Below are 15,148 nucleotides of genomic sequence, written 5' to 3' on the forward strand. Positions count from 1 at the left end.
CCCCCCCCCCGAGAGTCAAACGAGAGAACCTTTGTAAAATCAGGCGGCCACGGCCGGGTCACGGCCTACTCGGACACTCATTAACGCCGGCGGTTGAAAAACGTAATAATATTTAATCATTTGGCGTTTTCTCAGCTATTACGGAAATGTGTCAAGCGTAAATCCAAATCTCATATCCAAACATAGATTAACAGTCAACTTCGCCCGAAACTTCCACAACTGCCTCAATTTCTGTGTTTGGGAAGTCACACCGGGCGTCTTATGAATTATTAATATTATCTCCCTGCGCGATGTGGCTGCAAACTTGCCCCCCCCGCCTTTCTTTTTTGATACACAGTACGATTACAGTCTCGTTTGTATCGTATTTCCTGCAGATCCGGCAATCCTCACGCGGGATCTGAACCCTCCCGAAAGTTCGGATAACGAGAAGAAATGAATTAAGAAAGAAAATACACTTAGATGCTCGATCGTGTCTCGTGCAAGAACACGGCCGTGTTCGAATTAACTTTTATCCCCTGTTTTTGTAAGCAATTTTTGTAACGTGTATCCGGTCCACCAATCGTATCCGTTTCGTATTACATAAATATACATGGAGAATTATCTCAGAACATTATTTTACAAGAGATAAAACGCAATCGTGTAATATCGACATTGATACCTTTTATTTGTATCCTACAATACAGATCATTGAAATAAATATGTTACTCAAATATGAAAGTTAACCGAACGAGATGTTTTCTTCATAACTTTTTGAGCAAGAGCATAGATTTTTGCACAATGTATGAGGCATGAAAGAATCAATCACCTTTAAATAATTATTTACCTTAAATACTAAAAACAAACAAACAATGTGTTTAATACTCAAAAATCTCAAAATATGTAATTATTTGGCACTTTTGGTATTAAATTTCGATAAGAGCAATCCCGGGTATAAAAACAAAAGACGCCGATTGGTCGATTCTCTATAATTGGTTCACGCGAGATGCTTTATGCAAGAGTCTGTAATCTCGCTCTTTTGCGGATTATTTCTTCAATAAGTCGTATTAGTAATAATAGTAATAGATCAGAGGTCAGAGTCGATCTAACAATAAGTTTTAAATAAGAAACGTAAAATTTGGCCATTTTTACACAGTCGCTTTGTGTGTGTGGATGTGTGTGTGGGTGTGTGTGGGTGTGTGTGTGTGTGTGTGTGTGTGTGTGTGTGTGTGTGTGTGTATGTATTGATTACTGACTTATTATAATACTGACTTAAGGCACACTTATAGAGGCTGTCTACAATAAGCCATTAGTCATAAAGTAAAAGTCAGAATCTAGTTATTATATATATATATATATAATAACTATATATTATAATATATATTAATATACTATATATAATAAATATATATTTAAAGCCAGTCAGTAGTATGTTATAAGATGATTATAAGTAGTCTGACTGATTGTGAGTGGAGATGGCCAAATTCCATCTCTTCCGATTTAGAACTTAAAATCACATTATGACTGACCAATCAAAAAGGAAATGTATTTGCCATTTTTATGAGACAATTAACTTCATATAACTTAAAAGTGAAAATTATATAGTGAAAATTATCGTGTCATCGAGAGGATTCGCGCGCGAGCCATCTCACTGAGGTGGATGTCCGGGGCCCGAGTGATTCATTGTCAGTATTTTAGAAATAAAACATATATACTACATTGCATTAGTAGTACAATCAGTAACAAATCTTCCTCTTCCATTCTTTTATATTTTTCAAGAACAAATACAAATCTCTAAAAATAAACAAATCTTTATGAATAAACAAGAAAAAAAAATACAAGATGGCAATGAAAAATCACAGTAAGAAAAATGTTAATTAATATATATGTATGTATACCTAAATAATCAGATTGAAATATACTTTAAACTGAACAAACTCATCTATTAAAAGGATGAAAGCAATAAACATTTCATAATACGTACAAGCATAATATGAACATAGAACATGCAAACATAATCTTATCGTTTGTCTTGAGAACTGTCATCCTCCTGATTGGCTGAAATGTTATGATACAACGATCTAATAATGACTTATTGTGGATGCAAATTTCCTAAGATTTGTGACTTATAATTCTGACTTATCACTAGTATGATATGAGTAGTGACTAACGGCTTATTGTAGAAAACCCCTCAGTCTTAAGGGGCTGTCTACAATACGTCGTATATCAGATCGTAAGCCGTAAATCGTAAGAATTGACCAATCACAGTTGAATGTAAGAAAAATATTCGACTATGATTGGTCAATTCTTAGTTAGTATGATGTGAGTAGTGACTAACGGCTTATTGTAGAAAGCCCCTTAAGCGTCGTTTACAATGAGACTTAAGACTTAAGATTTAAGAAAATTGATCAATAACAATCGATTATTCTTCTCACGTAGATAAATAATCGACTATGATTGGTCAGTTTTCTTAAGTCTTAAGTCTTATTGTAGACATCGCTTTACCGACTCGCTTACAACTCGCTCCTGACGCTCCGATCAATTACTAACGGCTCATTGCTCCAGAAGTCCATTAGTCTCGAATCGGCCATCCTGGTGTGTCTCTCTGATAGTTAGAAATGCAACGTTTTCGCCTCGACGCGAACGGAGAGGTTAATCAGGCCGGTTCACCCGTGTTGCGTGACGCCTGCACGATTAATTGCTCTCGCACGTTGCGGCGGCATCATCTGTTAATTATATGCTCGAAATATCGCTCGAATATACAATCGCGGCGGCTAAATAGGTACGACCGCGCGCGTTTTGCCGCCAGGAGTTTCCAACGGAAACGTTTATCACGTAAACGTGTAACCCGAAACCACTTCCTCCTCCTCCCCCACCCCCTCTTCTCTCTTCGTGTACACGAAACATATTCCACTTTTCTTTTTTCTTCCCAAATATTTCAAGGAAACATTCGTGCAACTCGAGAATACAATATTAGAAGAAATAATGTTTCGAGCGTGTGTTCGAACGCGTGTGGTGCTTTATTATACCTCTTGCGGCGGCCTAATACAACAGGTATTACGTTTTATCCTGTAAGCTTATTAACGTTTTCCATTCGACCTTTCTGCCGCGCTCATTTTATTCGAATCGCGTGTGACGCTTTCCTTGGTAGCGCGCCCGCGCGCGCTGGTACTAATAAGCATAAATCATAAAACCCAATGCTTTAATCCCAGCTTATCAGCTTACTTTTTTTCAGCGCTTTACGATACGACATGTTAATAAATATATTCGTAAACATGTAACGGTGGGGGAGTGAGGGAAGGAATTAGATATACAATTAAGGACGGAGACGTAACGGAGGGCGATACTATATGTGTGTGTGTGTGGAGGAGCTTAATCTAAGACCGTTAAAAGTTAATCAGCGCGGAAGGAGAGACCCCTCCCCCCTCCTGTCGCAAGTAGGAGTTAACGATGGTTCCGTCGTAATTTCGGAACAATCACCATGGCATCTCTCGCTACAAGCCTTAATACTCCATTCCTTCCTCCCCCCCCTCCCTCCCTCCCTCCCTCCCCAGTCAGTCGTCTTAGCGGAGAGCTTGTGCTCTCCATTGTAACAAACCTCGTTAACACCGATCATCCGAGACTGATCATCCGAGATATAAACTTCGTCGTTGCATATTACAGAGTCGGCGATGGGTATTTAAAGACTCGGAGAAGCGTGTAGCGCGCGCGCGTGGCGCGCAAACAGTCGTCATTTCACACAGAAACGCGCGCCTCCCCTCCCCCCTCTCCCCACGCCCCTTGTTCCTAATATATGAGATCATTAATACACGTTATAATCGACGAGGGGGGGGGGGGGACACGTTTATTCGTGAGTAATAATGCGCGATACGAGTCACCTGCCCGCGATTAATTAGGGCTACATTACGCCGCCGATTAATCGTCACGACGACGCCACGAGTTCGTTTGCGATTAATTAACGCACATTGAAGTCACCGATGCGACCGGGGGAGGGCCAGGGCGGCGGGTGCGTCGTTTGTCCCTGCCCCGAGATTTCGGAACCCGCCTGTCGGAAGCGCGAACTCGAAATTCGTCCGAATTTGACGCGCCGCGCGTAACAGAGACATGACAAAAACAGCTTTGTCTATAAACAAAATCAATATATCCAGCCCCGCGCGCGCGCGCGCGCATCTCCCGTCCATTGAGAGATTTCGGAAATATGACAGCTCGCGTGATAAAACGGGCGCGACAAATATTGACATTTCGACACTCTCCGATTTGTCCTCCTCCTGCAGGGTGGATTCAAGTCGAATCTCAAAGTCAATTACTTTGGTACCTTTCCTTCCGCTTTCCTCGCCCAGCTGCCTCTTTTTTCCCTTCCTCCCCGCCTCCCCGTTTTCGTTCGCGACATGTTCGCAGACGTTTCGGATCTGCCAACGACGCGCCGGAGGATCGTACCTCGTAATTTCAGGACAATCACTTCTATCATTCTAAATTCCGCCTCCCGTATTCTCGTAGCGTCAGCTCAGATTCGTCTCTCGACCGACCCTCCTTCTCCTCCTCCTCCTCCGACCATCCCCCTTCGCTCTTTTGCTCTTTGCTAACAGCGGGTTCGGTGGTAGGGTTCGCGATCCCTTTGGATATATGCCTAGTTCTCGCGCGCGCGGAGTCACGGCTCTCTCCGCGATTCTCGCTACCGCATGGACAAGCCACGTCGGGATAAAGCCGGGATAATCCGGAAGGAGATCGAACGAAATGATAGAGGATTAACAAATGGAATAAACTCAACGGCCGACGAAAGAAGTATCGCGACGACGACGTTTCGGCCAGTCCCGGTCGCGATCATTTTGTCAATAGCGTTGTCTAGAAAAAAAACCTACTGTGACACCATTTCCATATATAGTTTTATATTGATCTGATATTTTCTTTCTGTTACAGTGGATAAATAAAAACTTTTAGAACAAAGAGAAATTATATATTGCGCACAACCGCTGTTATTATTATAATTCACTCGAAAAGGATTATGATTTTTTTTACAATTATAGAAAGAGTTATATCCTTCTCATCTGTCAAATTATATCGCAAAGACCCGCATATTTTCTGTTTTTACAAATAAAAAAAGAGAGTAGTGACACGCCGCGTTTTCCATTCGTAGTGAAATTTCATTAACGATGAAATTTTGTCAGAATATTTTGTATTTTTTTCAGCCAAACATAGAAATAAGATTAGAATTATTTTTGTCACGCTTACATTTTTGTTCGCTGTTTTTGCATATACGGATTTAGTTCCGTATAACGTTGTCGCCACGGTACGACACGCGTAAAATATTTAGTTCAAAATAGACAGATGTTTGCGAATATTTTCATTAAACTCGAAATATATTATAACGAATCGGTATATAAACGCCGCTGTCACAACTGTTTTTACCGCTCCCATGTTAATTTTTTTTGCGTTCTTATGTTACTAGTTTAAAATTACTCCCGTGGGACGGCGTGCCTCCGTTACACCGAAGAAATTTATTTCGTATTCTAAAAAAGTAATATCCATCGCGGGGATTTATATATCGTTGCCATTGGTACAGCGCGTACAAAGTTGTTTCTTTATTACCCGCGACAGAATTACGGCTGATCGTCGTGGGAGTCGTTTTTTTTTTTTCAGGGGCTAGACACTCGGCGCACGATCAGCACGTAAGAGATAAAATGAATTAGGTAGCGCTTAATCCAGTGAAAGTATTATTTCGGCGATACACGCTGTCGACTTCGGTCGCGTGGTTATCGTAACTCGCAATTCCGGGGGACAATATCTAGGAATTAAGTGGCGTCCCGGGCGAAGACAACGGTGCGGCGGGCGCGGCGGCGCGGCGGCGAGATACTCGGCAGGTGGACACAGGTTTCCGGGGAGATCCCCGCGAGCTATCCGGGACCGGGTTTTCCCCCTAACAGCGATTGTACCCGGCTAAATACTCGAACAATCGCAATTGTCATCCTTATAAACCCGTCATCGACGATCGTCGGTATATAGAGAGAGATCCCGCGCGGCAGCGGCGGCGGCGGCGGCGGCGGCGGCGGCTGTAGGCACCCCCGGGTACACGAAGCTAAGATCCCCGAGAGAGACGCGAGCGTTTCGGTGAGCGAGCGAGTTACGCCAGGATGGTCCGTGGAAAGAAATTCGGGATACCGAGTAGGGGCCGGAGTTGTCGAAAGAGCGAAAAAGAAAGAGGGAAAGGCGGGAGGTCGCGGGAGCTACACCACCGGTAGGGTCTCCCCCGCGCGCTCGAAGGGCTACCGACAAGGAGGGAAGAAACAGCCGGTCGAGTCGCGGGGAGAGAGACAGACGGAAGAGAGATTCGCCAAGGTAGCGGAGGAAGCGGCAGAAGCAGAGGTAGAGGTAGAGGCAGAGGCAGCAGCAGTGGCAGCGGCAGTGCCCGGGCATCAGGGCACGGTTACGAGGGCGCAAGCGCCGCTAGACCGTTCCTGGTGCGGGCTGCACAACGAAGAGGGAGAGAAGAGAGAGAGATAGAGAGTTAGAGAGAGAAAGTGAAAGAGATGGAGGGAGAGAGAAGGAAAGAGAGAGGGAGTGAGAGCGGGAGAGAGAGTATCGGAGGGTACCCGTAGGAAGTTTATCGGCGGCGAGTCGCGGGACGGGACGCGGAGTCCGGGTGCTTGCGCGGCGCGGGACGGGGGAGGGGTGGTGGAGGCACGAGCGTACTCCGTACGCCGAGGGTTTCCAGGCAGCAGTCTACGGCCCGGGACAGAGGGACCAGGACCAGGCCTCGGGAGAAGGGGTGCGAGGTCTCTTGGTGGATCCTCTCTTACGTTTACCGGAGTGTTTCTCCTTCTTGCTCTGCCTCTACTTCTCTCTCCTACTCTTTCTCTCCCTCTCTTTCTCTTTCTCTCTCTCTATCTCTCTCTTTTTATCTTTCTCTCTCTCTGTCTTTCATTCTCAACGTAGTTTCACCCTTCGCGGACGGCGCGTTCGTGACCTTGAACATTCGCACCGTGCCGATGCGTGCCGAGCCGTTGTACCGGCGTGTCACGCTCTGCGACGGTGCCGTCGGCGCCAGGACGGTGTCCCGTGGTACGCGCACGAACGCACGGAGATGAGCGGAGGCGCTCGGCCGGGAGCTGCACGGAGCACGTGCCAGGCGCGCAGAAGGCGCTCCAGGCGACACCAGGTGCGCTAATCGTGGACCAATCGCGTGGGAAGAGCAAGATCGCGGGTGATATAGGACATTGCACCCGGGAGAAGCGCGATCGGAGATCGCGCGAGTGCGCCGGGGAACAGGAATGACGCTGCAGGCCCGCGGCGGCGGTGCGAATGCCGCGCGTTCCAGGACGGTCCCGATGCTCGCTGCCCTGGCACCGCTACTCATATTCGTCGGCATCGACGGCGTCGTGCACGGCGTCGCGCGCTCCGCGTTTCCACAAGGTAAATTTTACATCACGAGGAGACTCGCGTAGAAGAATGCGAGTCTCTCTCTCTCTCTTTTTCTTTCTTTATGATCGTCTCGCGATTTGTTTAACACGGATAAAAAAGTCCTGATACATATCTCCCACAAGGAATAATTTAAGCGATCGCTCGTCTCCGCTTTTGCACAACAATTTTCCTTGTATTTATTTTGCGTTTCCGGTCGCCCCGGTATAGTAGAGAGTAACAAATCTTGACGGAAGTAAAGAGAAATCCCGACGGCGTGTAAAAATCGTATACGAGACGCGCGCGCGCGTTTCATTGGATTCTCGTTCCTCGAGTTTCCGACGATTGAAAGAATTCGCAATAGCGACTTGCGCGCGCGTGGCCGACGCTATGAATTTGAAACGTTGTTTCTCCGTCTTCCTGCTGACTTCCGACACAAATGGAAATAGACAAGGTTTCGCGCGAAAGGTTTTCAAGATGAATTTTATTGCCCGTTTGCTCGCTTGAATTCGCCACCCTTTCTTTCATCTCCTCGCCGACTCGCGCGGCGCGCGTTTTTCGTCTCACGGAAGAAGAAAAGCTGCCTCAACGGCATCTCCTCGCGCTCTCCTCGCGCTTTCCATCGAAGTAAACCTCGTTTCGTCCGCTTCATCGCTCCCGCTTCTCTCCCCTCCCGCTGTCCCATGACTTTCCGACTTTTCGAAAACAAGAATCCCGGATTCGCGCGACCTGAGGAATCTTACGACCGGCTTAGAAAATAACGACGGAACTATTTTTTCATCCACGCTGTCACCGTGCTTAAATCACGGTCACAGACCACGTGACGCGTCTTCGCGCACGACTACGTCGCACGAAATTGTAGAAAAGTCTCTTCCGTAGTCTCGATTTCTATACAATCGTCACATGCTCGTAATTTTGTTAATAAAAATTTCTTTAGATTTTACGCTGTTCCGTATACCGGAAAATATCTCTCGGAGCGATTTAATATTTCGTCGAATGATTCCCACTTTTGATAAGGCCGCGTGAGACTCTCTGAGTGTCGTGATTGTGATGCTTGTCAAGTAAACCGTGGAAGTAGTAAAGACATTTTCGGATACCGCACTCGTAATAAAAGAACAAACCGTTATCGTTATTAATAACATGATCAAGCGAGAATCATGATTTTAATTGGCATAACGTGGAATGTTTTGAATGGCGAGTCTATCGCAAACGTCCGATATCGATGTTCCATCAAGAGATCGAATCAGGGGTTTGAACTCGCAAAGTTGCTTGCTCATGCTTATTTCCCGATCTTCATTCATACACAGATTTCCAATAATTCGAGCTTCCCGTTCCGCTTCTTTTTTTCCAAAAATTGTAGCTTGCGATCAGAATTTTTGAAACCGTAACTATTTCCTTGCTTGACTTTCAATGCTCCTTCGCTCTTCGTTTTTGGTCTTTTAACGATTTCCTTTTTTTCTTTAGATATACATCCTCTCTGATATGTCTTACTTAATTTAAGGCTTAAGCGAGGAGACTGTCCCAAAATGGATGAAAACTATTTGACGACAATTATAGAAGCAATCATACACGCCAGCATAAATATTCATTGGCTAATCAATCTGTACAATGCGTAGAACTTGTATGAATTTCAATGTATGGCTTTGATTCGATTCCTTCATTGATCGAAAACGATGTTAATCATCGACATTGGGTCAGCCGGGATTCGAGTCGTAGTCGCGCTTTTAACGGTGGTTTGGATAGGCAAATTCGATGTTGGACGGAGTTATTACGAGGAGCGACGCGTCGTAAGGGATTTTGTTCAAGGATTTGCATCGATTTGCTTGCCGACGGGAACTTAGGGAATTAATTGCGCGGCGTATAGCTTTAACCGCGGGCGAAGTCGTTAAGTCTTGCCGCGTAAGTAGCTTCTCGCGGTAAAGGTCGCTTTCCGAAGGTCATTTTGGCACAGCATCTCACAAGGGAACGTTTTATATTACAAAAGTGATATCAAAAAACTAACGTTACCGAAAGATCATGTTTGAAATAAGTATTCTAGATAATCAAATCTTGGGATCTTATGAATTCTGTATTCGACTTATCCGGCCGAAACATATGTTTGACTATTTTAGCATAGACATCTAAATAACAAAAACAATGCATAAAAAAATGCTTTAAATAAAAGTTGTATACACGGAAAGAACACTTTTGCTGAATCCAGATCTGAAAATAATTTTTGTTCAATAGTCAAAATTATTTTGTGCGAAAGTCAAAATAATTGCTAGAATATCAAAACGTTTTATAGCAATATTTATCAGTTTTAACATTTCAACAACTATTTCAATAACAATTATTTTGATGATTCAATAAAAAATTATTTTCAGATTTGTTTTTAGCAAAATTTTTAGACCTTTCAACAAAACCGTTTTTTCCGTGTAGGATTCGAAAGAGATCATTAAATGCTCTACTTAGATTTAGGGTCCAGGACCCACTTTGGGCTCAATAAACTCATATGGGGTTGTTCCTTCTTGGTCTTTTCCCTCTTCCCTCTCTTTCTCTCTCTCTCTCTCTCTCTCTCTCTCTCTCTCTCTCTCTCTGCTTTTCTTTCTGTCTATCTTTTTTAAACACACACTTCTCGAGCAACATGCCTCACACGCTGGCATTGTGCACGACGTTTCCCGTGTCTCGTGTTTTCCGGATCACGCGTGTACACGGCGGTCGAACTTGTGGGGATGAAGTGTGTGCGCGCGGTAACACGTATCGACAGGGGGCAAAATGCGAAAATCAATTTTTGACGGGTCATCAGTAAACGTCTATCGCGGGATGCGCGACAGTTCCTCGATGGTCTCGCAGGTGAAATTGAGCAAACGCGATTCGTCTCCTTTCCTCCCGTTCCTCGCTTCCTGTGCTCGCTATACCTTCCCTCGCCTTCCTCTTCTCCATCCCTATTCTGTTCCAGCTGTTTAGTGCTTACGATGGGAAGGAATTGAGCTTATGGCAGATCGCTTTATCGTTTTGCTCCATTAAATTAGACCGTTTGTGTGCGCATCGTTGTGCTCGATGTAGAAACATAGGACTGTGCATGTCGTGCGATATTACGTTAGCGGATATACCTAGTATACGTAGGTGTGTGTTAACCGTAATAAGTTTGAGGTAAGCATAGCAAACGTATTCGGGCGCGTATATCACCCCGGGTACATAGGTATGCACATAGATGCGCAAATGCGCAAAATGCAATGCGTGTCTGCGGTGGTGCGCCGTGCGGAATGGCTTTTCGGTATAAAACCGTTAATGTGCGTGACAGACGAATAACGATGTTTGCATTGTTACCGGGTCGCGCGCGCGCGAAAGGCAAAATCCTAGCGCGAGATTTGTCAAAATTCCAAACACGCTCGTTAGCGCCACCGGCGACATCGAGTGCCAAAGAAGAGTGAGAGAGACGCGCGCGGAACGGCGTTGAAAAACGACGCCGGCGTTGTCGCTTAAATTAAATGAAAATCTAACCGGGGAGAATCAACTTAACGAACCGTTTAAACGCGTAAGGTCAACCTTTACACGAGAGAAGGAAAAAAAACTACCCCCCTCCCCAAACGTAACTCCCTCGAGATGATCGTTCGGCTCTTCGCCGCGTTTAACCTTCTCCCCAGCAAAAAGTCATTCTCTGTGGTTGCACTTTTTATCGGAATAAGACATACCATGTGGCTACTGCTAACTATATCTTACGGAGTCCGAGCACTCATCTTCCACCTCCTTTTTTCGCACGTCCCATATACCAGCGTGACAAGTGTCAGCAATAATCTCTCTCTTACTCGTTTTCTCTCTCTCTCTCTCTCTCTCTCTCTCTCTCTCTCTTTCTCTCTTTAATATATATTTAGTTAATAATTAATTCTCACATTACCATGTATTTTATTTAAAAACGTAATAGTATTAGGGTTTTAAAAAAATTATTTGTTCGTACTTTATCAATATATTTCAATTACGGGCTTAAAAATGACGAAAAATATGCATATTTCCATTTAATTTTCGAGTTATTGCTGATGAAATAAATTGCGTTTTTAGCGCGCCGATCGATCATTGATATAATATGAACGTTATGTATGAGAAAATACAGTATTTGATATCTTCATTTTACTCACCATCACATTTCCAAGCATTATCATATCGTTCGCGAAAATATTTCGAATCTATCGACCGTGAGAGAACGGGGTGTTTTGAACGACGTCTCTCACGAGCGATATACTATACTAGCTCTTAATATGATTTTGTGTTGCATAAGTGATGAGTGATAAGTGAGCCGATTTTTTTCTCTGTTTTTAAAATGGAGAAGCGATAACACATCACCAGTACATTGCGTTACGTGATCTCGTTTGATGATGAACTAATACTTGTTATCCTATACGATTCGTAATCAAGTCGTGCACTCTATTATATATCATATTAATATGTAATTACTTGAGCTAATATCATTAAAGATACAGAAAATTGAATTATGCTTTTAATACAGTTTGAAAGAGAGACAGCGGGAGAGAAAGAGAGAGAGAGAGAGAGGGGGGGGGAGGGGGAGGATGAAAAAGGGAGGAAGAGGGAGAAAGATAATTACGTGTTTAAATATTATATTTAATTAAATATGCAAAGGACGAGAGGAAAGGAAAGATTTCCAATATTGCCATATGTCGAATTATCGGTGAATACATAATAAACGTTTCAACTAACGTGATATATAACGTTACACTTTCTTTAAATATGCGAAACGCGATTTGTGCTCCCGGGGGTTGAAATATTCGTAGAATGCTCTATACGCGACTCTATTTGATTAGACACATTCTTTTGATTCTCTCTCAGAATAGAGTTCTCGCGCAAACCTCGTTGGCTGGATTTTCATTCATCGCGCGCACGCAGGCACGCACACGACTTGACGCTCAGTGGCGGATGCGGGCGCGCGCGCGCGCGCGCGTGCGAGCGAGCGGGCCTTCCTTTTTTCCGCACAGACGTCGCCTTGATATACGAGAAAACTTTTTCGTCATATATACCTACCGCTTTTATCGCGGGAGCCTCACGTACGCTTTAGCGGACATTTTAAGCGACAGCGACGTAGGGCAGACACGTAGATTCTTTATCTCTCTTTGGGATCTCCGTGGGAAGGGGATGAAAGAGCGCGGAGGAGGTGAGGGGGGGAGGGGAATTTTCAGCGCGGCGGAATCCGAAATAAACGTACGAGCGAGTTGGTCAAAGTCAAAGGGAGGTAATGGCTCGCGAAGCAGTATTTTCGCGTTATATCGATCGTCTTATTAAAATACGAAACGTCTCTCAGCGTCATAAGGAGAAGGGGGGAGGAGGGGGGCATAGCTCCTATTTTGAAATTATGTCCCCGGAGGAGAAACTCCGATATACGGCAGCCGCGGCGAGCCCCGGGGTTCGGGGATAGATCGCGGCGCGGGGAGTCGGCGCGGAGCGTGCGAGCGCAGGAAATGGAGATACGACCTAGGAAATCGCGCGCGGAGCACGACCTACTTCGTGAAACAGCCGGAATTCAGGATTCCGTTATTAAGAAAACTTCGACGCCGTCGTCCGGGTATGAATTTTGCAACCGCTGGAACACGAGCCGAGCCGGCGTGGCGCGGCACGGCGTGACGGAACCTGCCGTAAGGCGACTGCCAGATCTATTTCCGTCAAGCGTGCATCAAGCACGCCGTACGTCCCCGGCTGCTCGATCGATCGATTATTTTCTCCTTGTGCCGAGCGAGCGAAATAATTATAGTCTTGAAAAATTGACACGCCGAGACTATCGGTATCAATTTCACAGCCCGATTTCCATTGACCTGTGCGTGGAGGCAAGGATCCCAGAAAACACACAGATTATAATTGCAATGTTGCAACAACATTGTAATATTTCAGTTGTATTGCAGAAATATTACAATGTTGCTGCAACATTGCAGTTATAATCTGTGTTTGCTGGGATGCTTATTTTAACAGATATATATTTTTTGAACGAGACGAATAAACGAAATTGTCAATATATGCATCTTGCGAAAGCAATAATGTTAAGCATAAATAGATAAACGGTCTTGATGCAGATAATAACCTATCATATGTAAAGTTGAAAGATCGTGTGGCGAAAAAGAATAACCGGCGTGCGATACTTTGTTTAACGCAAAGGACCTAGTTTCAGTGCGATTTAAATAATATACGGCTGTTGATAAATTTATTACAGTCCAGGATGGGAATAATTAACGGGTACGCCACTGTAGAAACGTACGCGAAACGTTAATTAGCTATACCGCGCTCTCTCGCTCGCTCTCTCTCTCTCTCTCTCTCTCTCTCTCTCTCTCTCTCTCTCTCTCTCCGTGGAACTCGTACAAAATGCAAAATAATAACGATGAAACGCGCGCGCAACGGGAAAAGGGGGAAATAAAACGTTACAATATTATTATCGTCCGGCGCGTTGAAATCTCTCCGAATACCGCGACGTCGCGCCGTCCAATTGCATTGATAAAAACAAACGTTTATGGCGCTGATTAGCCTCCGACTCCGCGGTAGAGTGGATGATCATAATCGGAATCGACGAATAAGAACGCGCGAGACGCGCTTAATCTATTTTGAAATATTAAAACATTTTCGGCATTCGCATTCGCACGCATGGGAAAGACGAGTCGCAGGGTAATTACAGTGTCGCACACCGTAAACACGCGTATAGGAGAGAATTTTATTGTAGCAGAAGTTACGGTAATTACAGTTTATTCGAATGTCCAATTATGCTCGCGTGGCTCGATAATGTCGACGGGCAAAGCGGATGAAATAAAGGACAATTACCGTTATCTCCGGTAGCGTTCTTGTCGCTTTGCATGTAAATTGAACGCGCGGCGTTATGTTATTTCTCTGTATATCGTGTATAATCGAAGATGTACCCTTATGCGCGTACACGTATCGGGATGATGTAACGCGCGCGCGTTCCTAGTGAATTTATCGCGGTTGTGCATGGAGATTTATTGGCGAAGAAATTATTTTCCATCTGTCGTTTTGCGCGCGCGCGTGTGGAGAGCGATATTTGCTCAAACGTTCGGAAAGTTTATATCCCAGTTGATCTCGCGCGCGTGCGCACGAAAGAGAAACACAGAGAGAAAGAGACCCGTGTTTAAAGTCTGCGTTGTCGATGTCAATTTTCATTAAAAGAATTCGGAGATACGCGCTAGTTTTCGAAGTTTTCGCTTATATATATATATATATATATATATATATATATATATTTCTTTTTTTGAAAGTTAGTTGGAAATGTCACTTAAATCTACGAAAGTCATCTTATGTATTGATTTCTCGTCTTGTTAATGTGCTGCCGAGTATACAACCTAAATCATTGACCAAAGTAAATTACAGTCGAACCTCGATACCTCTACAACTCGAAAACCTCTATAAGACGAAAATCTTGTTTATTCGCTTCCGCTCCATTGCAGAAAACTTCTATAAATCGAAATAAAACCTACTTTAACTCAAATTATTTGTCAGATATTTAGATGTATTATTTTACTTCTGCAACTCGAATTTAAAGTAGCAAAACCTCTACAAGTCGAAGTTCACCTCTATAAGCCGAATTCTGTTGTCGCTGCCTCTATAATTCGAAATTGTAGCTATGTGTAACCGTGAATAGTAGCCTCGTATTTTATTTTAGAATAACATTTATTATATGTATGCAATAAATAATTCACTGTCAAATATTGATTTTTTTCCTTTAAAAGCCATTATAATCGAAAAATTATAAACTCTCGTACAAAGCCTTCGTAAGTCGAATTTTCATATTTTAATCCTC

General features: G+C 44.0%; 1 protein-coding gene across 1 annotated transcript in view; it reads left to right on the top strand.

Annotated features, from left to right (window-relative positions):
• Window positions 1–7,068: 7,068 nt before the first annotated feature.
• LOC105457521 (lachesin-like) overlaps window positions 7,069–15,148 on the top strand; it is a 41,938-nt gene continuing 33,858 nt past the window's right edge. Inside the window, exon 1 of the mRNA XM_011702231.1 lies at window positions 7,069–7,383. Coding sequence (XP_011700533.1) covers window positions 7,242–7,383 — 142 coding nt within the window. The 5' untranslated portion in view covers window positions 7,069–7,241. The remainder of the gene's footprint in view (window positions 7,384–15,148) is intronic.

The sequence above is a fragment of the Wasmannia auropunctata genome, unplaced genomic scaffold (assembly GCF_000956235.1).
Source record: "Wasmannia auropunctata unplaced genomic scaffold, wasmannia.A_1.0 LD336103.1, whole genome shotgun sequence".
NCBI classification, from domain to species: Eukaryota; Metazoa; Arthropoda; class Insecta; order Hymenoptera; family Formicidae; genus Wasmannia; species Wasmannia auropunctata.